Source organism: Neolamprologus brichardi, chromosome 16 (assembly GCF_056152115.1).
Source record: "Neolamprologus brichardi isolate AB-2024 chromosome 16, ASM5615211v1, whole genome shotgun sequence".
In the NCBI taxonomy this organism is placed as follows: Eukaryota; Metazoa; Chordata; class Actinopteri; order Cichliformes; family Cichlidae; genus Neolamprologus; species Neolamprologus brichardi.
Window position 1 is genome coordinate 4536686 of NC_142119.1, and position 25610 is coordinate 4562295.

The following is a 25610-nucleotide window of genomic DNA, read 5'->3' on the forward strand; positions in this document are numbered from 1 at the left end:
TGACAAATTAAGGGAAAAACCTGAACCCTTGACTCCTGCTGTGGCCGTTGTACCTCTGGCAGAGTTTGGGCACCTTACTCCATTAAAAGGGGAAAAAAAATCATTTCAAAGTTCTTATTCTATAAAAGTGATCCTTTGAATAACACATTTTTAAACTGTTGTCAGTGGTTTCTTCCATACTGAACATATATAAATCATACTTTGGAAGGGAGATTTGGGGCTGGCATGTTTGACAACTCTCTCCATTAGCAACAACAAAACACCAGATGAGGTGATATCATTTGGCAGAGTGTTATCCCTATCCACCAGAGTTGAAGGAACTAATTAAATCGATGCTGAAGTCGTTCTTACTGAGAAACCTGACACTGGTTTTTCCTTTGTCACCCATCTGCATATACAGTACAACAAAGCCTGACTAAGCTTTATAAGCTTTACAGGTTGAAAATGCAAAAATAAAAGAACCTGGTGTTCGTGCCTGGAACTGCATAACCATAAACTGTATATAAAAGATGGATGTAGCTCTCATGACATCAACCATTGGTTTGCAAAGTCCCATGCTTCGAGAGAGAAATAAAAAATGCAAGTTTGAGGAATTTCTGCTTCACTTTTAGACCCTAAAGCTGCACCCATCTGTTATATACAGTCTAAAACATCTTCTAAAATGATTTTCACATATTCCACTAATGCTAGGATTTAGTAACGGAATAAAAACTACACTGCTCAAAGAAATTAGGGGAACACTTACTTTGCATTTGATAAATTTTTATTTTAAAATCAGGTGAGTCACGTGAAACCAGAATCATCAGCACTATGAGACCTTTAAATAAAGTTAGTTAATAAAAATATTGGTGCTACCCCGCAGCCTCCTAGCAGATGCATCCATGGTATCAATCTGAAAATCCTAAGTGATTTTCTAATGAACGAAGAAGAATTCTTGAGTTATTGTGTTTACAAAATTAGGTGTCTATGCTCTCCAGTGCCCACCTGCCCGACAGACTGAGGACGTTACTCCTTAAAATGGAGATCACAGGCGATCCAACTTATGCTCCTGGTGAGATGGTGTACAGTATGCTGGATGATCTCTTCCTAGATTTGGATCACATCATCTATGAGTTCCTGAAGAGTCTGGGCGACAGGTCACAGCATCAAATGTAAGACAATTTCTCAGCTGGAGTCATCTTCTGGTGAATGTAGCCGGCCATTGCCTTTCACTGCACCCACATAACATCTGAGAGTGGCTCTGAGAACTTTATCCTTAACAATGATCAAGGTATGGTTCAAGAACACATGGAGATCTGTGTGACCCTCCAAGGAAACGCCTCCCTAGATCATCACTAAACTACTGCCACACCAGCCATCCTGGCTAATGCTCACCACAGTATCAGACTCCATCACATCTTACAGACGAGCTCAGTGTCAACTGCTGTCATCTGTGAAGAGAACGTGGTGCCAGTGCTGGACCTCCCAAGTGTAGAGGCCATTTTGGCAATGCTCCTCCTGTTCCTTCTTGCAGATGACGACGATACCGGGCCTTTTGCTAAGTCGCATAATCCAGCTCTCCTTGTGTAAAGAACCATCTCTTGATATCGCCTCCACACTCCCGAGACTGTGTTAGCAGACACAGCAAAGATTCTTGTATTAGCATCTACGGATGCTGGAGCATCCTGGAGAAGCTGGACTACCTGTGCAACCTGAATGAGCTGCTCTCATGCTACCAGGAATGACAAGAACAGTAACAAAAAGCAAAACTAAAGAAAGATGCTCACTTTTTGTCGGTTGTCTTGTTGTCATCTCTCCAGTGTAGCTGTCATAGCTTTGATTTAAGTAGGGGCAATGGATTCATTGGTTTCTGCTTCCTTACCAGACGGACTGTGATGAGTAGTCCATTAATTTTCTTGAGCAGTGTATATTCACTAACAGCAGACTAATGGATATTTTTTTTTCTATTGCAAAAAAAGATGAAGAAAGAAAAACATCTTTTACATGTAAAAGCAAGTGCTACATTAAATGGTATATTCTATTCAAAGCTTTTCAGAGACATACAGTAAAATATACAATATTTAGAAAACATCAAAATAAGCAATACAAGATGAATGTTTTTTTGTATATATATTAGCTCAGCAGGATTTGAGCTACAGTCTTCAGTGATGTGTTATTTGCTGTGTGAAAACTTCAAATGCTTTTGCTTCACTGACATTAAAATGACTGATAGTGGTGAATTTGTAAAATCACGCTGAACAACTGCTCGCACAATCTAGCTTTACAGCAAACTTACAAAGGTTAGTGCTGTCACAAAACGACAACAACAACACGCTAGCTGCACTGCAAAAGATATCTCCGGAAGTCATTTAATCACATATGAACCATCACAAAAAAGAAAAACAGATCTGTCACAGCGTTCAGGTCAACTTCCTGTGCAGCAGCACTCAACCCAGCTGGAAGGCTGCTGTCACTTTGTATGCAGTACTGCTGTGAGAATCTTAGATTAAATGACAGCCCTTTATTGCAGTGTGGTCCTTGTATTGGGAAGCACTGTGGAGCCTTCTGCCCACCGGCCTCCGTGGCCCCCAGATGACAGCCGCTGGTGCTCATCTTCATCCCATTATCCCGCCTCTGTTAACTCTGTGAAGTACTCTGATGTTCGAGAATGTCATAGATGTCGTCCACCTTGCTTAGTCTCTCAAAGAACGGGATAAGATCGAGGAGCTCAGTGTCTGACATATCATTAAACCAGGATGCAACAGGAACCTGGAGGTGCAGACAAAAGTAGCAGATGGTGAGATTAGAAATTCTTTTAGATAGTCCACTACACCCCCCGCCCCCACTGAAAACTCAGATGGAAATATGACTTTTCTGTGAATGACAGTGTTTGTAATCTAAATGACAAAGTAATCTAAATGACATACTGCATTTTCGGGGTGGAAGATGTAGGAGGCTGGGGAGTTGTCCAAGATGATAACCTTGTTGAGGTCTCTTCCTAAACGGCTCAGGTCTTTTACGTAGTTTCCTTTGTGGAAGACGCAAGCTTCCCGGAAAAGGCGGCTCCGGAAGGCCCCCCATTTATCCAACAGGTCTGACACAGGATCGGCATACTACAGAAGCAATACCAAAACAACCTGGATTTGCCATCTCGTAACTTTATCCTCCAAGTGGTTTAATGCAAGTCCATAACATAACTACAAGGTTATTATAGCAGTCTGAAACCAAACTTACAAAACCGCAAACTGAAAACATTTGGTGATCACTCAAAAAAGGAGTCTTTTCCTCCTAAGTGTAATGTTTTGCTCATAAAGGATGAGGACATACCTTTGACAAGCTTGCAGTGAACAGAACACACTCAAACATTTCTCCCATCCTCTTTAGGAATTCATCAACGTGGGGTCTCTTTAACACGTACACCTGAGTGCAGGGGAAAAATAAATAAATCCAGAATTGGTGCTGCTATTAGAGACATAAAAAGCTCAAAGGACAACAAATGTAAATAAACACTGTAGTTCAGATCAAGTGTATTAGTAAAATCTTGGGGGGGAGGGGAGGGAGACTACCCCTCCCTGAACCTGGCTGTGTTGGATATCACTTCCTCTTAAGAGGGAGTTCCTCCTCCCCATTGTCACCGTGGTTTTTGCGTTCTTTACAACATAAAGGTTCTTGAAACAACTGCTGTAAATAAACTAAAGTGAATATAAAAACAGCCAATAAACATGTCAGTTCTCTTTTTATCAAAAATATCCCTCAATGAAAAGTGATCATGTCAACTACATATGCCATTATTGGCATTACATAAAGAAGAAATAATATGTGCAATAAAACATAGCAGAAGCACCTTAATAGAACTTTACATCTACCTCCACTGAGATGCCGGTGGCCTTGTTTCTGAACCAAGTCATCCCGAATAGGCTTTCCCCACTTTAACAAGCCTATCCTGGATTACTTGAAACAGACCCAGGCCTTTTGAAGGCTCTTCTTTCTTCTGGCCAAGCACAACAGACTGCAGTTGCCACTTGAAGCCAGTAGGGGAAAGGTAATGCCATCCCAATGAGCACCGTACATAATATGCTCAGCATACTGAGATTAATGGCCGTGTTTTCTGAGAAGCCTGCCAAGCTTCCTTCATTTCGTCAGGCCACTGAAATAGGCACCTGCTGCTTGGAGCCATCAACAGAGAAGGCTACAGCTCTGTCAGGCTGCGTGTACACTGCTTTGTGTGCAAACTGAAGCAAGGATAAACGTCTGTGTTTGATGTTTACAACAGGCATGGTGAGTGCATGGAAAAAAAAAAAAAATTCTCAGAGATTTAGGGTCCCCTGTGATGTCAAATTTACTAAAGCAGCAAACAGTAACTTAAGCAGATAAAGTTCCTACCTGGTGAACTGTTCCATCAATTTCCACTGGAATGATAAAATCTGCATTGTTCACTGGCTGTTTGAAACAAAAGAAAAAAAACTTTAACTTATAATCTCCAAAGAACTCTTTGAAACAGAGAAAAGAATGACGGCAACAAATTGAGCAAAAATGTTGTGCCAGCCGCCTCTGAGCAGCACAAACACTGAATAAATGGATTCTTCTCCCATCGATTACTGAAACACAGGCACTATAGAAAGTGAGAAGGCTGCTTCTCTGATATCAGCATCATTGCAAGTGTATTCCATATATGGTATAAGACCATGGCCTAAATTGGTATACTATGAGGTAATGCAAGTAAGACAGATTGAGTATATCCAGAAGCTGTTAGTATGCATTCACGTGCACGGGATTTTTCTATTTCTTGCAGCAGCGAAAAGTGCAAATGATTTTGATTATTTATTCTAATGGCAGACAAAGTTAATAAAACATTGCCGTTATTCTCAAGCAAATTTCACCAGCAATAGCAGCAGCTTGAACTCCATCCTCTTTTAGATCTGCTCACCATCAGCTTACAGCGAGCAGGCTGTGTGAGCTAACAAGAACATTTCAACAACTTCCAAGCCTTTCAACACCCCAGTATAGACAACACTGGCTTTTTTCTCACCTTCACTGGTAAAAAATTAGGGTGATTATACTGTAATGCATTTTTTAAACTTGTGATACTTTATATCTACCTCTATATTACATTGATTTAATTTGCACTATTATTGTGTTCTTTTATGGCTTGAACTGTGTAGTGATACTTTGCATACAAATTCTTATGCATTTGACTAAACATCCATACATTTCTTTTATACATTATTATTGTTATTTTCTTTCATGTTTGATGTAACTGTTTGACCATTTAATGGTAAGATTTTCTAAAGCACAGTAGAGAAGGTCACTGACATCTCTTCCAGATCAAACACTGTGCACCCAAAGCTAATTACATTTCATTATGATATTAATTTTAGGAGCTTTTTGCCAAAAAAAAAACCCAAACAAACCCACTCTTTCTTTCAAATATAAAGAACTCTTAAAGCAGTTCATGTGTCAAAGTAACAGCAACTTTTACACTCCGCGTTGTGTTAAACATGGAGCTCAGAGGAGGTGTGACCCCGTTTAGCTGACACTAATATCCGGTGACATCTTTTAGGACAGGCTGTGACCGCAGAAGGACTAAACAGCACGCGGCATTCATTACATAATTTGTCGTGATACAGGAGCCTCGTCTACTTTATTCACTGAATGCTACCATACAAGGTATCAAACAGCCCGAAAGGAAGCTGCATGATACTTCCTTAAAAACACGCAATACAGTATATCAACACTCATGAATGCAGTAACACAGTTACACAAAATATTTTATGTAAATATTAATTTTATGTAGGTGTTCTATAGAAGACAGATTTACTTTTCTTTCTATAAAATCTAATATTAATTTCCTAAGATCTTGGGGTTTTATGTTGAAGGCTGGATCTGGATTGTGAAAAATATAAAATATGTTGTGTCTCCCCTAAATTTGTACCAATCATGTGTCTCCTTCGTATGTTTTTTTTTTCACAGGTAGACTAATTGCTTTAATATGGAAGCCTAATAGAAATAAGAGCAAGAGGGTCCATGTGAACCAAGTCCAAGAATGTAAGAAGGTCTACAGAATCATTGTAAACCAAAAAGAAATAAATTAAATTAAATTTAAAAAAAAAAAAAAAAAAAAAAAATATATATATATATATATATATATATATATATATATATATATATATTTTTTTTTTTTTTTTTTTTTTTTTTTTTTATTTATTTTTTTTTCTCATCTCTTACCTTAAATGAACTATGCACTAGTGTTTCGTCCAAATCAATGACCACACAGATTTTTCCTTCATCATTTGATTCCATCAGTGGGAGCAGTGGTTCTCCTGGCAGCTGAAGAAGAGCACACAGTTTAGACCTAAGCTGTGTAAGGCAAAAACATTTTTGAAGTGAAGTTTCAAATACAACATGCGCAAGAAATACGGTCTCACCATTTCAATATGCTGGGAAAGTCATTCGGATTATTATGAGTGTGTGCTTGTGTTTCTAGTCACTTAAGCGCTTTAACAGTGTTGTGTTGTTTCAGTAAGAGGTTACGGGGAACCTGGGATGGTACAGCTGCTACTGTGCTGACGGAACATGTAAATATCGCTATAGTGTGTCTCATCCGTCAACGTGCGGTCAGTGATTAGAGTTCATCAATGTGATTCGGCTTCTAAAAACAAGTTGGTATGACCAAACAGGTTGTTGGCAACACTGATGGATGTGTTGTCCATCAGTGAGCTGCCACGTGAGCCTAATGGCAGAGCTGGAATTTGACACAGATACCACACAATATGCCAAGTCTCAGTTCTGTGTGTTCACTGCCACGGTTGGCATCAGAACAACCAAATGGAAAAAAAAAAAAGATAAAAATATTAATTAAGATAAGATTAAGATAGCAAAAGAAGGTAATATTATGCACCAAAAATACTGCAATAAAAACATGCATTCAATAACGTGCAAAGAAAAGAAATTACTATTATTTTAATTTAACATATAGGTTCTCCTCCTTATTTAATTTCTTGTTAAATTTTTTGATTGATTAATTATTTAATTTATTTGTAAAATCTTCATTTTGTATTTATGGCCTCATTTTTTCCCACAAACCTTTGAGTTAACATGATAAAAGGGCTAAAAGCTTTTTTTCTTTTTAAGGTAGCTAACGTTTTTGTGTTGACCACATCTGCAGCAGGATTCATCAGTTTGAAAATGCACATTTATTAGTTAACAATGTCAAAAAAATCACTGTTTATTTAATTATTTAGAGGGGGGGAAAAAAAGGCAAATAAATCAAATTAAAGTAATATTTTATCACATATTTAAACCTGATCTATTTCTCTTTTCTTTATTTTATGTTTTTAAAGGTCACTTCTGTTACACACCTACTCTTCAATCACAGGAATTTATTTGGTGATGCAGAAAATGTATAAATGTTGTTTTCCTCGTTTCTTTTAAGCAAATGGAATTGGAGCTATGACAACACAGAACACAAACCAAGGATTCCTGTTCGGTTGTTCAATACATTAAAACTGGACCTCAGCACTGAGCAGCACTAAGCATTAAAATGATTAAGGTTCATTTTATTTTAACACTTTTTACAAATACTAAATAGGGCTACTGAATTACAATACTGATAACCTCTTATTTTATTTGTGATTATGTTGTATTTGAAGATTATATTTTTTGTGTTCTTTAAAGATCTCATCAGATAACATCAGGAGTAGGATCATTTTGCACAGAAGTATTCTTATGACGTGTTAAATACCCCCTTTGTACATGAGTGCACACACAGCCTGAATTTGTCTGATTTGTTAACCACTGTTATGATAACCGTTACCTCCACAGGCGTTTTTAGATTTTATTGAGTCAGCTAGTGTAAGGAAGCTTGCCTGTGTTAAGTTTCCTTTGTAAAGACCAATGCTTGCTATCTATCTCTCTCGTTGGTCTTATATATTGACTGCTATTTTCTATTTTTTTTCTTTTTTGTAAAAACAAAAAATTTACATCTGTTACTTATTTACAACTCCTTACCAAGATAATATGACAATTCCGTTTAAAAAAATAAATCTTATCTTATTTCATTGTCACAACAAGTCAAGCAGAAGTAAACCATTACTCTTCCAATCACATGCTGCCAGCAGGGAAGTTACAGAGTACCCTTTTAATGTTGTATATTTTGGATACCACACTCATAACATGGTTTAAGGTGTTCCTCTCGTCTCTTCTGTACTTAATTTTTTTTATTTTATTTTATAAAATCAGACACCATTGTATCTGCCTGATGTTTAATCCCTGATACTTTGGTCGGGCTATAACTTTGAAAATCTTTAAATATTATCATGTATAACAAACTTATACCCATTTCTGCTTTACTATATTTCAAATTTATTTCCAATTAGTTTTACTTTAAAGATAATATTTTTTTTATATGTTTGTTGTGTTTAATGTAATTTTACCAAACACATTTCTCAACTTTGGAATAAATGAAGTACTTCTCATCTTATCTTATACCTCCTCAGTTGGTGTGACGCAGTAATAACATTCACAAGTCTCATAGGACTCATTGTCACTCTGATCCTCGTCTGACTCTCTGTTTTGTTCAGAATCATCGTTATCTTCAGTCTTCATAACCACCATGTCCCTTTCCTGAACACTGTGAATAATTCCTACAGGGCGTCCAGTTTCTTTTGAAATCTCATTTAACACACACTCCTCTTCAACAGCTGAGCTGTTCATGTCAATAACTTCATTAATTCCAAATGTGTCTGACACGCACTCCTCTGGGCACAACCCAGTGGCCGCCAGCTCTTTCAGAGATATTAGAGCATCTTGACTCTGACTCCTAGAAGCATTCTCATCATTAGTTATTTGATCATGTGAGTTTCTTTCTAAAATAAATCCATTCAGGGCTTGTTTAAAAGATGACTGAATGCTTTTAACACCTGGCTCACAAAGCTGTCTATTTTCATCATTATCTATAAGTGACCAGTACGGATCCTTTTCAGAACATGTAATAAATACGTCGTCTTCAGGCTCAGGCTTGGCTTTGTCATCCTCTGTGTAATCAGTGATGCTCGCAGTCTCATCAGTTGCAGAAGGTTTGGGTTCACAATAGTGAGAACTGCACAAAATATCTTCATAAGCATCACCTTCAACAGAAATTTCCTTGGCTAATGGTGGAAACATGCTCTCCTCAGGACCAGTGGATGGGCGAACTTCAGCTTCTTCAGAAACGTGGTCATCAGAGGCACACGCTTCTTCATCAATAGGGGCTTTATCATCCTCGGCTGTCTCATCATTTTCTGCATAAACGACATCGTTCTCCGTTTTGCTTTCCTCATCCTCCTCAAAACTTGATTCTGATTTTGCGACGAGCCAATCCTCAGATTGAGTCTCTAAATCACAAGACCCATCACTCTGGTCCACATCCACTTCCTCATAAGTATCTTCAGATGCATCGTCAGAACAAGTGTCTGTGTCTTTTACATTAGCTTCCCTGTTAATATCTTCAAACTGATATAAAGTTTTGGCTTTATGTTTCTTTGCCTCTTCTTCCAGATACAGGTAGTCATGGATATCTCCGCCATCGAAGCAGGAGATGTAGCGCTGCTTTTGTGTAAATATGTGTCCGTAATAGTCCACTTTGTCGAACAAATCAAAGTAATCCTCAACAGTGACATCAACAGTTTTCGATTTATTCTCATCACTTTGCTGTACTTCCTCATCTTCAAAAGATTCCCACTCTGTCTGCTCGTCGCTGGAATCTTCCTGAGGTCCTTTGTCAGATTCCTCAGATGAATCGGAGAAGGGATCAGATGGAATACTGCCCTCAGGACAAGTCTTAAAGGATTTGGTTTCCACAGACGAGCAATCTGAGGAACCATCTTCTTCACCGCTGGACTCTGATTTATACTGTTCTGAAGTGGAATACTGCTGAGCTGGTTCTCGGCTTACTTCGTAGTCATCATTTCCACACGGCTCACCAGATTCCGTGAGCACCTCTGCCGTAGGAGCTTGTTGAATGTCTTCTTTGGTGTACTCGTGCGTCTCCCAGAGATCAGTTGCAAAGGCAACATTTTCAGTGTCATCAAAGTAAACTTGTACAGGTGTGTCTTCTGAGGAACTGTGAGATTCTTCATCACTGAACTCTGTTTCATTTTGTTTGGCTTTATAGCTCAAATCATCTTCAAAATCGCCATCATCATCATCATAATAATAATTGTCTTCCTCTGCTTCTTCATCATCTTCATCATTTGTAAATTCAGTTTCATCTGATATTTCCTCGTACTCACAGACTTCAGGATTACAGCTGAGCGAGTCCACGGTTTCACATTGCTGAAAGTTCTCTGTTGATGTGTCTGACTCTGAGTCAAAGCCGTCACTCTGCTGTTGTGACGGCTCATATTGTTGTAGAGCCTCGGGGTGGTCTGTGCATTCAAGGTTGAAATCGCACCTTTCACAAAGGCCCAAACTGCCACAGTTCACTTCCAATTCATCAGCGTCAAGGTCAGAAATCTCCAACTGCTGATCGGAGGGCTTACATTTCTGAAATAATTGGGGGTGTTCTGCGCATTGTTCACAGCAAGCACTACATTCAGAAGCTGAGCTATGATTACCACAGTGTTCAGAGGACTTAAAACACTCACAGCGTTGAGTACATTCATCACACGGTTGGCTTAACTCTGAAGTCTCGCACTTATCGAGGATCTGGTCGGATTCAAAAAATCCATTGCTCTCTGAATATTGCTCAAAGCTGTCAGCATGTCCATTAAAGTATGTGCAGGATTCAAGCTCATCTGAGTTCAGGTTGCATTGTTCCAAACAAGGAATAGATGGGTCCATTTCTTCGCTGACAGCCTGCTCAGTATATTCCTGAAGGAGGACCTTTACTCCTAGTTCAGCACTTCCCTTTGATGGGCCAGTGAGATCTGCAGCTTCTGTTAATCTGGGGACCTGGCACTGCTCAGCAAACATGGCTTCAGTGGATGGTTCCCCTTCTCTAGTGCCTTTGTTTTGCTCAGAGTTTTCCAAATACATCACGAAAGTATTTATCAGACTTTGTCCAAAGCTTTTACTCCATGCATTTGTATCTGTAGAGACCAACTCCCAAATGACTGGCATCCAACTGTAAAGTCCATTCAGAGTGAAAAGTCACAGAGCTGGTGGGGGGAGTAGCAGTCTGCATGAGAGAGTAACAGCAACAGGAGCAGCATGCCTGATGACATGACAGGTTGTCACAACCAAAACTGAGACTGAGCACTTGACTCGACCCTCCCTTTGCCAGAGACCAAGAAATTTATTTTGGGGACTTGGAAAGACGTGACAAATAACTTGTGGAATATCAAATCTCAATAAAAGGCTGAACTAAGGCATAAATATGAAACTGACACTTGAGAACGTCTTGGTCACTTGATCTTGAGACTGTAGCAGCCAAAAGTTATGTTTTCAAAGGATACACTAAGTTTAACCATAATTAGTATTGTCAGTTGTCCAAAAACACAAGAAGAAAAAAAAAAACTCTCACATTCCAGTCATTTTTATATTTTGTCATCACATGTTTTCACACAAGTTTCTGTTTATGAATTTATAATCTAATATTAATTAGTGTGGTTCTTTATATTTACCCTACCTTCATAATAATAATAATAATAATAATAATAATAATAATAATGAAGAAGAAGAAGAAGAAGAAGAACTCATACTGTCTACCAGAATTCCCCTCTACTAAAAGGGTAAAAACAGCTACGCTGACATGTGTTGATCAATGGCATCTTCCGAGAAAGCATTGCAAAGCAGCAATGACAGATCAGGCATGCATTTCTGCAACATTAACGCCATTTCCGGCTTTCCTACAAGTCCATGATTGATGTCTGAACATGGAGTACTTTTTCACCAAGCCGTGAGAGATGCTCTTGTAAACACGAAAGCCAAGAAACCAATATGGAAGCCAAGAAAACATGTGTTTCGGGCATCAAACAGCTGCCAATCATGCTGCCCACATGCTGTTCAAAGATGATCAAGGGAGAGGGCGAGAGAAAGTTGATATCTCAGGGAAGAGCAAGGGAGGGGGGTTAAAAGATGCACTTACTTTTGTCCCATTTTCTTCTAGCGAGAGAGGGGCATTGATTTTTACTGGAGGTGGTTTGGCGTCTTTGTTACACAGACAACTGAAGAGACGGCGAAGAAAACCTCTGCTGTAAGACTTCTTTGAGCTGGAAACAGCAACAGAACCTGGATCATAGGGAGACAGAGAGAAGACAGAATTCATACTGTACTCATGTGATAGCACTAGATCAGTTGTACTAGATCAGTTTTACTGCAAACTCTCTGTATAACTATGCAAGTAAATGTAATGTGTAGTACTGTGATTAATGCATTCTGGACTTAATTTATGCCAATGGCGTCAGCATTGGCGCCTCCGCTCATTCGACTTATCCAATCTGTGCATTGCTCCAGCCGTGCTGTCACTACATTTTATCCCCAAAATAGTCCGGTGAAGACATCTGGGTCCAGTCGGAGCTCCAGTGTCTGATTTGTTAAGTTGAATGCCAAGAACTGTCTTGTACACAGGCATTATTAGCTAGTTGTTAACTAACCTAGCTGATAAATGGATCAAACTGAGCTTTCACGGCTGATTTTACAATCCAAACTAATTTTAGAAATTAATAATAAATGTGGTTTATGCTGAGTCCAGAGCTGCAGTTCCTAGAACGTCCCTCGTGAGGCTTGCTCCAGAAGTGAATTAGACCCAATAGACTGCCATGTTAAAATGTCCAACTTTAGAGCAAAAAGTAGTTTTAATTTACTGCAAATAGCTGCTTTAGGATACATTTGTTTTCTCCCATAAAACAGATAATAATGAAAACCTATGATAATAGCAATGCTTTTAAAAGACTAAACAAATGAATAGCAAGTGCTCATTTGCTAAAACTTTCTGGGTTTTGTGGGCCTCTGTGTCACAGATGTTACAACTCATGATTTTGAACAGTTTTTTTTTTTTTGAAGCATCAGTCTTAACACTTCTGTGTTAGTCAATCGGTAATATCAGTACATGAATGCTACTTTCACAATCATCACACATTTACACACAAAGCATCTTGATAGGTTTGTAATATCCACTAAGGCAACAGATGCAGTCTGAGTAGCATGCTAATACTTTAGCTGACAGCTCTGACTGGTCATCAAGGCTCAGCTAGTTTGTCAGTTTTTCTTTCTTTGTAAAGCTGGCTTTCATCACTCTCACACCAGCTGATGCGATGTTGTCCACCACTTGTAGGATAGAAGCTGTTCCTTCTGAGGTATGCGGCATTGGCAAATTCAAAGTGACCTCTAGTATCCGAGAAGTTATGTGTATTGCATGGTCATATCTTAGATCTACAACTGCATTTTAATGAATTATGTTCATACATTTTCAAGAGTTCAGCAGAGAAAGACTCGGGATCAAAATGATTTTTTTTCTTCTCACTTTTGTACTTTTTATGTTAAAAAACATTAATGTAATCAGTTCTAATGTTTTGGGTAAGTTCACATTACTTATAGCCTTGAATTATTTTTTTCATCTTATATTGTGAATATCAGCTCTTAAAGATGAACACAAAAACAGACCTTCTGCAAGTCTGTTTATTTCTTCTAATTATTAGTCCTTTATTTAACCAGGTAAAAAAAAAAAAAATCTCATTGAGATTAAAATCTAATTTCCATAATAAATATTAGTACTCAGTATAGGGCAGTCCCTCATGTCAATGAAATTGTATCACATGGAGTTTAACCAAAAAACAAACAAACAAAAAAAACACAAAAAACCCCAAACAAACAGTATGCATATATTTGTATATATTTGGCTGATATAATTTTTTTCTTTCAGTAGTTATTTAAATCACTATTAAGATAATACAACAACGCAGGGTATGAATAAAAGTCTGACCACATTAGGCCTCCAGTTTTAAACATAAACACTGTTAACAAAACGGCAGTACAGGGTGGGCCAATTATATGGATACACCGTAATAACATGGGAATGGTTGGTGATATTAAAGTCCTGTTTGTGGCACATTAGTATATGTGAGGGGGCAAACTCCTCGAGATGGGTGGTGACCATGGTGGCCATTTGGAAGTCGGCCATCTTGGATACAACTTTTGTTTTTTCAATCTGGTCGTTAAGTCTGACGTCACTAGCCGTGTCTGGGCCTAAACTCCACTGCAGGTCCATATATCAAACGATCACTATGGCATTACTGAGAGTTGAAAAACTGTCTAAAGTCTTTCATCTTTAATAAAATGATCAGCATTCTGCTCTACCAGGTGTAACAGTTGAGTTTAACATCCAGGCATCCATGAAAACGGAATTTATGACATTTAACGGAGTTAGAAGTTAGCAGGAAGTTAGCTCGCTAGCTTCTATCTAAATACAATATAGCATGTCCTGACTGCGGGGTTTTGGAAACAAATTAAAACGTACAGCTCTGTTATCACTTCCAACATAAATGAAGACAGAAAACTAAACAGCAGTGACGTTTGTAGGGTTACTGAAGTTTGGCTAGCTGGTATATAATGATGTGCTACGTGACCGCTAGCGACACAGCTATGTTAGCATAATATAAACAAGCTAACTTTTTTTCCACTCGATAAAAGTTAACGTGAGTGTTCTCGGTGGTCAGGAACAAATGTAATCGCATGGCAGGATGCTGTAAAAGGACCAAACTTCAGCCAGGAGAACAACTGAGATAATCCATCCACAATACGAGGTTAGTCATTCATATACTGCTGCATGGGCTGGGCTGTAGTTACATCCTAAGGTTTTAAAAACTGAGCTTAAATAAATGATTAGCGGTAATAAAAGCCGAGGGAGGTCAACAGTGATCACTGACTGTTTTAGGAGCTTTTTGAGATTAAATAGAAGAAAATACAAAACATTAAACATGTTAACAACACAAAGGCCATATTAAACGCAGACTACTTTAGGCCCGGAAGTAGGATTCGTCATGTCCTCATTTAACGACCGGATAGGAAGAGGGCCATGTGCCACAAACAGGAATTTAATATCATCAACCAATCCCATGTTGTTACGATGTATCCATATAAATGGCCCACCCTGTAGTGATGATGACGCTGGCACATTTTAATGGGGAGGCGGAGTCTGTTTCCAGCTGAAGAGCAAAGAGGCAGAGCCTCTGTGAGCCTACGTAGAGTGAAAAACTTGTTTATAGTGTCCAAAACACCAGCGATGTTCCTGTGATCACCATTAAAAGCTAGCAGGAGTACTTAATCACAAAAACTCTTATTGGTGCTCCATCCTGTTTGTTTTACACAGTAAAAAACCTGCAGTCAGCCTCCAGAAGCTGTATTAAAATCTGCAGATTAACTGTTAACTTAGTCTAATAGCAGACTGGTTAAATCATACAGCTAGGTAAAGGCTGACAGCAGCCATCCTATTTCACATGTAGGTGATACCTGCAGCAAACAGGGGCGAGTCTAAAGAGGGGCATGAGGTGTACTAGACCATGCTAATTTCAAGGCTTCATAACATTTTTCAGATTAAAAGTGAAGTAATATGAAAGACTATATTAATCAAATTGCATTAATAGTTAAAATATAAAATTAAAAGCCTTTTTCTCAAGCCAATGAAAATGTACATGAGCCAATGACCTGAGGATTGTTAGGCTGGACACTAAATTATTAAATATTGCCTGCACCATCATAACGTCTGTTATCAGCAACAGTAAAACGTGGCTCCTATTGTCAAGAAGCCTTCCAAGAAGAGAGACTAAAAGGAACATTTTTTTATGCCTTGAATTCTTATTCTATATCTTATTTTATTTGATTTTAATCTTTGACTGTACTTGAGATTATTATTATTAATTTTTTTTGCATTTAGGAAAATGTTTTCATTAAAAAATAATAATAATAAAATTACATCACTTTGACGTGCACATGCAATCAAAGGGTTTAGGTAGGGGTTTTTTTTGACAGATGTTGTATGCAGTTAAACTTTAAACCATTGCAATTTCCAAAATAGAAACCAATGAACAGTCAATTCTGAAAGACCCACGTTATCTTGCTTGAATATTTATTATTGCTGGTTAATAAGACAAAAGTATGTCTTATCTGATATTTCGATAGAAACATCAACAGATCACTTGATTACTAAAATAATCCGTTTTGTGCATTTGTTTTTGAAAAACAGTGAACAGTAACCTTTATTAACCAGTTTGGAACGGTTTAAGCCCCATCCCTTAACAAGTCTGACCTACTTTCAAGTGTTATGCTGGATGGGTTTGGCATGTTCATTAGCTGTGGCTGAAAGTGGTCAACACCACTGGGGAGCAGTCATTGTCAAGGCATGCTTGCTGGGACATACCTGACTGATGAAAAGCTTGTGTTCAAAACATGTGCGAAGGAACTGGACAGGTGAAGCTCAAAGTTAAAAGAAAAACATCATGGTGTCCAGTTCTCTGTTATTACACATCAGAACCTAAAATAGCTTGCCAGAGCCCGACTTCAGTTAATGATGAGATTGTGTATATAAATAAAAAACTGTCACAAGTAGCAGGAAAAGTAGCAGGAAAGAGCTGTTTACGCAGCACAGTAACACTTCAGTGCAGGAACTAAATAAAAAAATTAAATGAAACCACTGAGAGGACTGTGAACCATAAAATCACTCCTAAGGGTTCCAGCAAATGCCAACACAAACACAATCCCAGAATGCACTGACAGCTCTGGCTCCTGTCAGCATGAGTTAACGTCCAAAATAAATATAAGATGAATAACTCTTCTGATAGATAATATTCTGTGGGGATGAAAAGTAAAACTGTACTATTAAAAGGAACCACCACTAAAGAAACCATCTGACACCATACGCGTGCCCTCCATATGAGCAGCAGTTGCTAAAAGGGAACTATTATGGCAAAATCGAGACTGCACAAAAAGGCCACAGAGCTAAGGTTAAACAAGTTTACTTTTTAAAAAAAGGGTTAAAGTAGGAAACTGTTACAGTAGACATACAGTCTCAGCATTGTACTGCTTTGTGTGCAGTGTTTTAGGTGCTGCTTTAACCTGCAAACTAAATTATAATAACAGTCAATTTTAGCAGACGATGTCAACAATGTGAGTCATAGCAGTAATATTAATATCTTATTCAATGCCCAGACGTGCTCGCTTTGAAGATCTCTACTCTTCCACCTCTAAAATGGCTAAAAATACTGTTGGAACGTGACACGGGTACAAACTTCATTGATACAAAGGGAATGCAGCAGTAATACCTCTACAAAGCAATGAAATAAGAATCAGGGCACATGTATGCCTGTGTACATAGTACAGTGGCAATGCAGAACTTTCAGTAATGTATCAAAATAATACTAATATTATTACCTCTGACAAGGTTGCATTTTTTGATTGCATTTGCCTGCATGCGTGTCATTTTTTCTGTAAACTTGATATCTTAAAGTTCTAATTGAATCCTGATAAAATGCATGTATTTGTATGGGTGTGTATTATTATTGTTAATACTCTGTTAAAAGTTGGCTTACATCCACAAAGGTCTTGAGAATGAGCCGCCAAATTAGTTAGAAATATAATGCATAATAACATAATGTAATAAACTCTGGGTATTGAGTTATCATATTATTATTATTAAGTATTGGCTATTTACAAAACAATACCTATCATCTATTACTTACTGCTATGTAATGTTTGTGTAATCAAAGTAAATATCTGTCATGCTCCCTTTAACTGATTTTTACTGCACTACAAACTTCATAATGTGTATTTAAAAAGAACAAAAACAAACAAACAAACAAACAAACAAACAAACAAACAAACAAACAAAATGACTTTATGTGCAAAATACAATATAATTCCCTTAAAAGTTAATAGGTAGTTAAGAAAACTGACAGATTGATGGACACCGGCGAGGAACTCACTGAATGTGTGTGTCTGCTAATCCAAACAATACGTGGTTCGACTCACTTATCAGCAAAAACCAAAGATGTCCAACCATCTTTGTTAGAAGCAGTTTGAGTGGTGAAATATTATTATTTGTGTTTTGTGCTATCCGAGCTTTTTCTATCTACTGGTTGATGTCTTCTTAAACTGCACTGCATTTGACCCCTCAGGGCCACCACATTTAGGACTTATCTGTACAAGAAAGCAGAAGTAGGTTTTAGGGTTAAGATAATGGTCTGGCACATATTTGCATTGACAATATACTGATGCTGGTGAATATCCTAACAAAGATAGACAAATAAACCGGCTTGTGTGCTGCATGCATGCCCCTTCCTGATTTCCTGATTTCTTTTGTACGTTTGTTACACTTGAATGTTTAAGATCATCAAACAAATTTAAATATTAGACAAAGACAACAAAAGAAAAACAAAATGCAGTTTATAGGTGAAAGTGTTTATTGTTAAGGGAAAAAAATCCAAACCTACAAGGCCCTGTGTGAAAAACGAATTCTTTCTGAAACGTGATTATAATTAAGGTGCTGCACACCTGAACACACCAATACAAAGACGGACAATTATAAACTTGCACCTTCTTTGCTTTACTCTTAGGTAGCAGCAGAACTGAGTAGGCAAACTCTAACACAACATTCCTCACACTTCACTATCCAAGAGGCTCAGACGCTGATAATGAGGTTACAGCATTTCCAAGGGGCACCAAAGACCTCGCGCTACATCAGCAGCCTACTCAGTTGAAAGCAGGCTTATCTGGGACCCTTTCGGGCGAGCCATGCCTCAGTGCTCGGCTGCTTCTATTCCCATCGAGGCTCAGAAAGAATGAAGGCCCCCCTCCCATGACTGACTTTCCAACACTTTGACACCTGATATCCCGCTACAATCTGACAAGTTGCTTCACACCCCTCCAGAGCAAATGGTATGGCAAGTTCATGGTGGCCGAGCTGGACTTGGGACAGGTCAAAAAAAGTTTAAACATTTCTGCAAAGGAAAATATTCACCTTGCAGCAAGTCTCAAGTTCAATGGCAATAACTACAGTGTAAATGTAATTGTTAAAGTAGCTGGAGTGTGGAAAGAAACTTGTCAAAATACATCACTAGCGATGTTTTTGTGCCTATTAAACCGCATGTTTCAGAGCACTGCAGAGGTGACAGAGATAAAAAAAAAACAAAAAACAAATGCCCATAAAGCTTACAATAAAACATCAAGAAGCTTGAGGTATTTAGGGCTGAAAAGTATGCAAAACATTTAGGACTTAACGACTGATAACACCACCACTGACTACAGAAACTACAGAATGGCTGAAGAGCAGCTTCCCCTTTTTGCTGGCCTCTCACTTCTGGATGACTGCCATGTTTTGAACTCATGACCTTTTAGCCAGGAGGAAATAATCTGAGCGCAGGCAGGAGGTGGTCTTGACCAGAAAGCTGAACAATACTGCCACCTTATGACTGTCTTGAAAAATACAAGTTATTAAGATGCACAGAGTTCAAAATAGGCTATATACATGTTTTATTTATCCTGCTTCTTCACATGAAGTCACTTCATCATGCTGTTTGGTTGTGGATAGGTCATTTAGCAGATTTATTCATTTCACTTAATTAGCTCATTTAGATTCAGCCACAGCACAAGGACAGCCTACCAAATCACATCACTGGGAAGTAGAACTAAATATATTACAAAGTCAGCACGGTCAACTATCAATCTTTTCTTCTTTCAAGGGCACCAGCACTGCTAATGCCTCACCTTTATGCTCCTTGGTATGAGAGGAAGCCAAAGAACAGAAATGAGATCCAATCACTTCAACTCAACAGGGTCTCTAATTCATCAGTATGCACAGGATCCAAGCTACACTCTTTAAGATTCAACTTAAATGTGACCACGGGTCTGTAAACTGCCCAGATATGGTATGATTACTCCTATACTGGAATAAAATATAGGGTTTAAGACCGCTGTTCACAACTGCATTCAGAGAAATTATGCTCAGGAAGTCTTTTTGTTTATAATTGATAAGACAATGACATTTCTGCCTATGGATGCTAACTGCATTGAGTGTCTTTTGTAGAAATTCTTCAATGTAAACAAGCACAGACACCAACAATCTGTTTGTTAGGGCAGCAGCAAATGAACAAGTGTCCTCTTCTTTGCTAAGCAGGATTGAACGATCTTAAGTGAGTTGAGAACGTTTTCCTTTTCCTTTTACTATATTAACAACCCTTAAAGACAAAAGTCTGTCTCAGCTGCCCATCATCTGTACACAGGATCTTGGGCATTAATTTATAAGGAAAGGCTGTGTTGCATATAATTACAACACAGCCTTTCCTGTTATTCATTTCTTTTTTAAACACCTTTCTAATCGCCATTATTTTGCAATAAATAGCTTCGTTCTCTATTTTAAGATCTGTTTATGTACCTTTGTTCCCGTTTTACACTGTTACACCAGAACGTTGCTCAAAAAACAAAATAAACTTCTACAGAGCACCAGCACCAGGATTTAGGCCTCCTTCATGATGAAAAATTATATTTTATATATAAAAAAAATAAGCTAATTGTTTCTTAAAAAAAAAATTATCCCACACAAACTTACTTTCAACATTTTCTATCAATAGAGAGTCAGTGACATCTGACTCAGACTGTATCTGTTCAGTCCAAATAAAAATCATTGCTCACTTCATCCTGCAATAGTGTTCCCCTCAGTTCAGTTACCACGGTAACTTTATACTTTATATATGACTGTACAGGTTTAGTACCAGAACTAAAATTCAACGCACGTTTTTCAATCACAAGGCTGATGTCTGATGTGATCCTCAATCAACAATAACAGAAAAACATAAATATATTTTGAGGCTCATATGAGACTTTGCAAATAACATACGCCGAGTTGATTTCTGGGAGTTAAGAGCCGATATCGCAGTTTTGCATCTATACATCACCAGATAAGAAACAAGAAACTGCATTACAGAATTGCTAAACTAGGTTTGAAATAACTAATAACAACAACATCATTATAAAATCATTTTTTTAGCCTTACGATTTTCTAAGAATTGACTGACACATTGGATGAATATGTGCCTCAGCTAACATTGGCCTAGTTGACCAATATTTGGCCTACTTGCAAATAAGTCGATACTTACTGAGATCTGTGGTTGATATTTAGCAGTTTTCAATTTTGCGCTGACTACATGTTCAGAGATGGTGTGATACAGATAAACTTAAACCAGATAAACAGTTTTTTTCCCCCCTCTTCTTCTTTTCTATTATTTTCTTAACAATAAGACAGAAGTAAATAACAAAGCTAGAAAAAACAAAAACTATAATACAGGCCACAAATTATGGTGTACATCCCCCATGTTTATCATGTTATCTTTCTTACTTTAAAGTACAAGTTTTTAAGCACCTTTAAATACGTGCCCAACTCAAAATGTAAGTACAACATAACAAGGGACTGTATCTAACAAAGTATTTTTGGATACTAAAAATTATACACCAAATGCAAAGTGACATGGTACATTTTAGGAAAGAACTGCATAAATCCGGCACTGTCTTCTGAAGTACTACCGCAACTAATATGCACTCACCAGCCACTTTATTAGGTACACTTTGCCAGTACCTGGTTGGTCCCCCTTTTGCTTCATAGCTGCCTTAATCGTTCGCGGCACAGATTCAATAAGGTGCTGGAGATTTTGGTCCATGTTGACATGATAGCATCACGCCATTGTGGCACATTCATGGTGTCAATCTGCCGTTCCACCACATTCCAAAGGTGCTCTACTGAATTGAGATCTGGTAAGTGTGGAGGCCATGAATACAATGAACACATTGTCATTGAGTTCATTGTCAAGAAACCAGTTTGAGATGATCTGAGCTGAAAATATCCCACACAACATCGCCCCACCATCTGCTTGAAGGGTTGATACAAAGCAACATCTTTCGAATCTTCTATTGTCCAATGTTAGTGAACCAATATGAACTGTAGCCTCAGTTTCCTATTCTTAGCTGACAGGAAGGGCACCCAGTGTGGTCTTCTTCAGCATCTGTAGCACATCTGCTTCAATATCTGACATGTCTGCATTCCTTGGTTGTAACCAATGATTATTTGAGTTACCTTTGCTTTCCGATCAGCCTGAACCCGTCTGAAAATTCGCCTCTGACCGCCAGTATCACCAAGAGAACTTCGACTCACTGGACAGGTTCTCTTTTGCAGGCGACTCTGTCATCCCCAGAGATGGCTGTGTGGGAAAAACCCAGCACATCTGCAGTTTCTGACATACTCAAAACAGCCTGTCTAGCACAAACAAGTACACCACATTCAAAGTCACTTCAATCATCTGTCTTCCCGATTCTGATGCTCACTTTGAACTTTATCAGATCATCTCGCTCTCTTGTCTACATGCCTTAATGCACTGAGCTGGTGCCAAGTGACTGGAAGATTACATATTTGCATGAACAAGCAGTTGAACCGGTGTACCTAATAAAGCGGATGGTGGGTGTACAGCTCTAAGTGTTTGTAAGTGAACCTATCCCAGAGATAGGCCAAATCATTTGTTACAGTGACCTATAAATACTGTTTAGTAGAGCTGCTTAGTTCGTGTCCCACTTATAGAAAGTGAGTAACACTGCTCGTGCTCCAGTCTCCATAACAATAATAACGTAAATAAGAGCTGGGAGACCACAGCGTGTTCATTTTGAAACGAGGAGACAAAAATAAACTGACGGCAACTCAGCATGGAGGCCCAGAGCAGGACGAGCGAGCTGTCAATGGGGCTGTGACCACGCCCCCTCTTCAGAGACACGTTGTTTCTGCTGTTCAAACCTCATTCCGCCTAAAAGTTCTGCGGAACACCGTGAAGTCTGTTAATTTCCCCTTGACCGGCCCGGTGAAACACACATTTCCTACTTTATCTACTTAGAAACGGCTATAGTCTCCCGTAGGTCCCACCTTACGCAAAAAGCTACACCGGATGCAAACTTATTAAACTCGGTGAGAACCTTTGAGAACCGGTCACGGACACTTGATTAAAGGAGCAGGCGTTATCACAGAGATGTCTGCAACCGCTCACAGAGGACAGGCGCCCTCAAACAAACCTCTGACATTATCATACGCAGCTCCAAAAACTTCTCCCAAACTCACCTTCCTCACGAAGACAGGCATTTTCCTCCCCCTCCTCCTCCTCTCTTCTTACTTGCGTGATTACCGACGACGGGTGGGCCATTGGATCCGCACACAGGAACTTTACCGCCGTTTAAAACTTGCGAGGAGTTAGGGCAAATTCAAGTCTTTAAATTTCGCCACTCCCTGTTTGCGGACGCGCATGCTGCAGCTTAAAACTAAAAGGAACCTTGTTAACGGCCAGAAACACCGAACAAAAATACCTGTAAAAGTTAAAATAAAATAAAAATAAGTCTTAAAAAGTTACAAAAGATACAAATACTGGAGAAGTTCATCAATTTGTCTTCGCTAAATGGGACCTGACGGTTTCAAGGAAGCCCGGTTCTTAAAGCCAGGATGTGAAGGCTTTTTGTTTTTTTAAATTTCTTTTTTTAAATGTATTTTTAAAAAAGCATCGTTGCAGGTTCATAAATATTTTATAGTATTTATAAATGTTATGTTGTCATAAATGTTATTTAAACAATTACATTATTTTTCTTTACATTTGGCCTTTCATTATTTATTTATTTTTTCCTTTCATCCGGAGCCCAACCGTGAACAAAACAGTGTTTTCTCCTTTGTTTTTGCTTTTGCATAACAGAAAAAACATATTTCGATTTCTCTTATTACTTTTCTTTGACTGCTGAGAAACTTTAAAAAAAAAAAGTTTACAGATAACGTTGCAGCTGGGGGTGGCCTTGAAACCGACCAAGTTAGGGACAGTCTCTAAAGAGGCCACATGTAAGATCATAGAAACTCCTCATGTTGTTGCCGTAAAGGCTCCACCTATCACAACGAGGCTTTTGGTTTTTATTTGGCTTGTTTCCAGTAACGAGAGTTGTCAAAATCATTTAGTGAAGTCGGAAATGACAGAGTTTCAGGGAATCGTGTACTTACAGTCCACTGAAAGTGGAAGTATAAAGCTGAGGCATCACCCCCTAGTGGATAACAGAGAACCTGCAGGCACACAAAATAAATGGCATAAATGTCCTACAGGTTTATCGAGCTTGCTCTAGGTGGAAATCTTTTAGTAACTGTTAATGATCTTATGCCTTTTGTTTTTCTGATGAAAACAAATTGTGTCAGTGGTCCATCATGTCCTGCTGTAGTTTATACCGTATACTCTATATATACTTGCTATCACATCATCAAATTTCGGTCCTTGCCAGGAAATAAAGGTGTTTGTGATCACTGTTGTATCATTATTGTATGTATTTTTATTCACTTCTGTCTTCTTTCATAGCAATTTAAAAGTAACTTATTTTAAGGACCATGATCACATTAGAAATTGCAGCAAATAGAAAACAAATTAACAACAATAAGAATCAAAATAAAACTAAGAATAAAGAGAGCCCATCTTCATTGCTTGCACTTTGTTATGCCTACAATCTGCAATCTGTGCTGGGGGACCATGCAGAGATTTGCTGCACTTTAAAGCCAAAATATGCCATAGCTATTGCTGTAAATAGCTTCGTCCAGTAGCTTGAACTGATTGCTACTATTGCTGGCACCTAAAAATCCCCGATCCTTTCTTTTTTCTTTAACTCTCTGGTCAAAATGCTAAATTACCTGAAGAGACATAACTCAGAGACACAGTGAAAATAAACCGCTCCCAGCCAAAGAGGTGCAGCCTCAACTTTGCATCAGCTGTTGTATTTTTCAAAATTTGGTTGTGACTTTCAAAAGTACAATGGAAACAGGATCTGGGTATTCCTAGCTTAAAATATGTCATATACTGTATTATGAATAAATATATAATAATACCTAAAACTAAGAAATCATTTCCATGAACTGGAAAATATGCAAAGCAAACATTGGTCTAATTCTCCAGGATAAGTATACACGTGTTATATCTTATCTTTATAGAGCATACTGATTCTGTATTATTTAACCCATTTTGGTCATTAGTTTATTGCAGTCACTACCATTCTGTTATTAAAATCATGGATGAACATTTCCCATAATAAACTGTGGTTTAAATATTTTTTTAAACTCTAATTATATTATTTCAGATGGACTGAGTCTTACCTATCAAATGGCAAATCCAAATCTAGAATCTACTACATACATTTACTACTACATAATGGCTTGGGTTGTGGGGCGATCGTGGCTCAAGAGTTGGCAGTTCGTCTTGTAATCGGAAGGTTGTCAGTTTGAGCCTCGGCTCAGACTGTCTTGGTCGTTGTGTCCTTGAGCAAGACACTTTACCCTACTGCCTACTGGTGGTGGCCAGAGGGGCCGATGGCGCGATATGGCAGCCTCGCTTCTGTCAGTTTGCCCCAGAGCAGCTGTGGCTACAACTGTAGCTGCCTCCACCAGTGTGTGAATGTGAGAGTGAATGAATAGTGGAATTGTAAAGCGCTTTGAGGGTCTCGAAAAGCGCTATATAAATGCAATCCACTATTATTATTATTATTATTATTATAATGGTTTGAGGGAACACACAAGGACCCAAATGCTCGTAAAGTCCCGTCTTTGGTCAATTGCAAAGGTCAGATCTTTAATGAAATGCAAAACCCAATAAATGTGCTTTCATGGAGGCATTCAAGTTATT

General features: G+C 38.3%; 1 protein-coding gene across 2 annotated transcripts; it reads right to left on the reverse strand.

Moving 5' to 3' along the window:
* Positions 1-745: 745 nt before the first annotated feature.
* On the reverse strand, positions 746-23385 carry LOC102796168 (carboxy-terminal domain RNA polymerase II polypeptide A small phosphatase 1-like). Of its 2 annotated transcripts, XM_087853056.1 has the most exons (7): positions 23039-23385; positions 12044-12186; positions 6205-6306; positions 4363-4419; positions 3307-3399; positions 2907-3092; positions 746-2748 (listed from the first exon to the last, which is right to left on the reverse strand). In XM_087853056.1, the coding sequence occupies exons 1-7, from the start codon at positions 23118-23120 to the stop codon at positions 2617-2619; spliced, it is 795 nt and encodes a 264-aa protein (XP_087709182.1). In that variant the 5' UTR covers positions 23121-23385; the 3' UTR covers positions 746-2616. The 2 variants fall into 2 exon arrangements, with proteins under 2 accessions (XP_087709182.1, XP_006793764.2); XM_006793701.3 differs by lacking the exons at positions 12044-12186; positions 23039-23385 and adding an exon at positions 8467-11206.
* Between the last annotated feature and the right edge of the window lie 2225 nt (positions 23386-25610).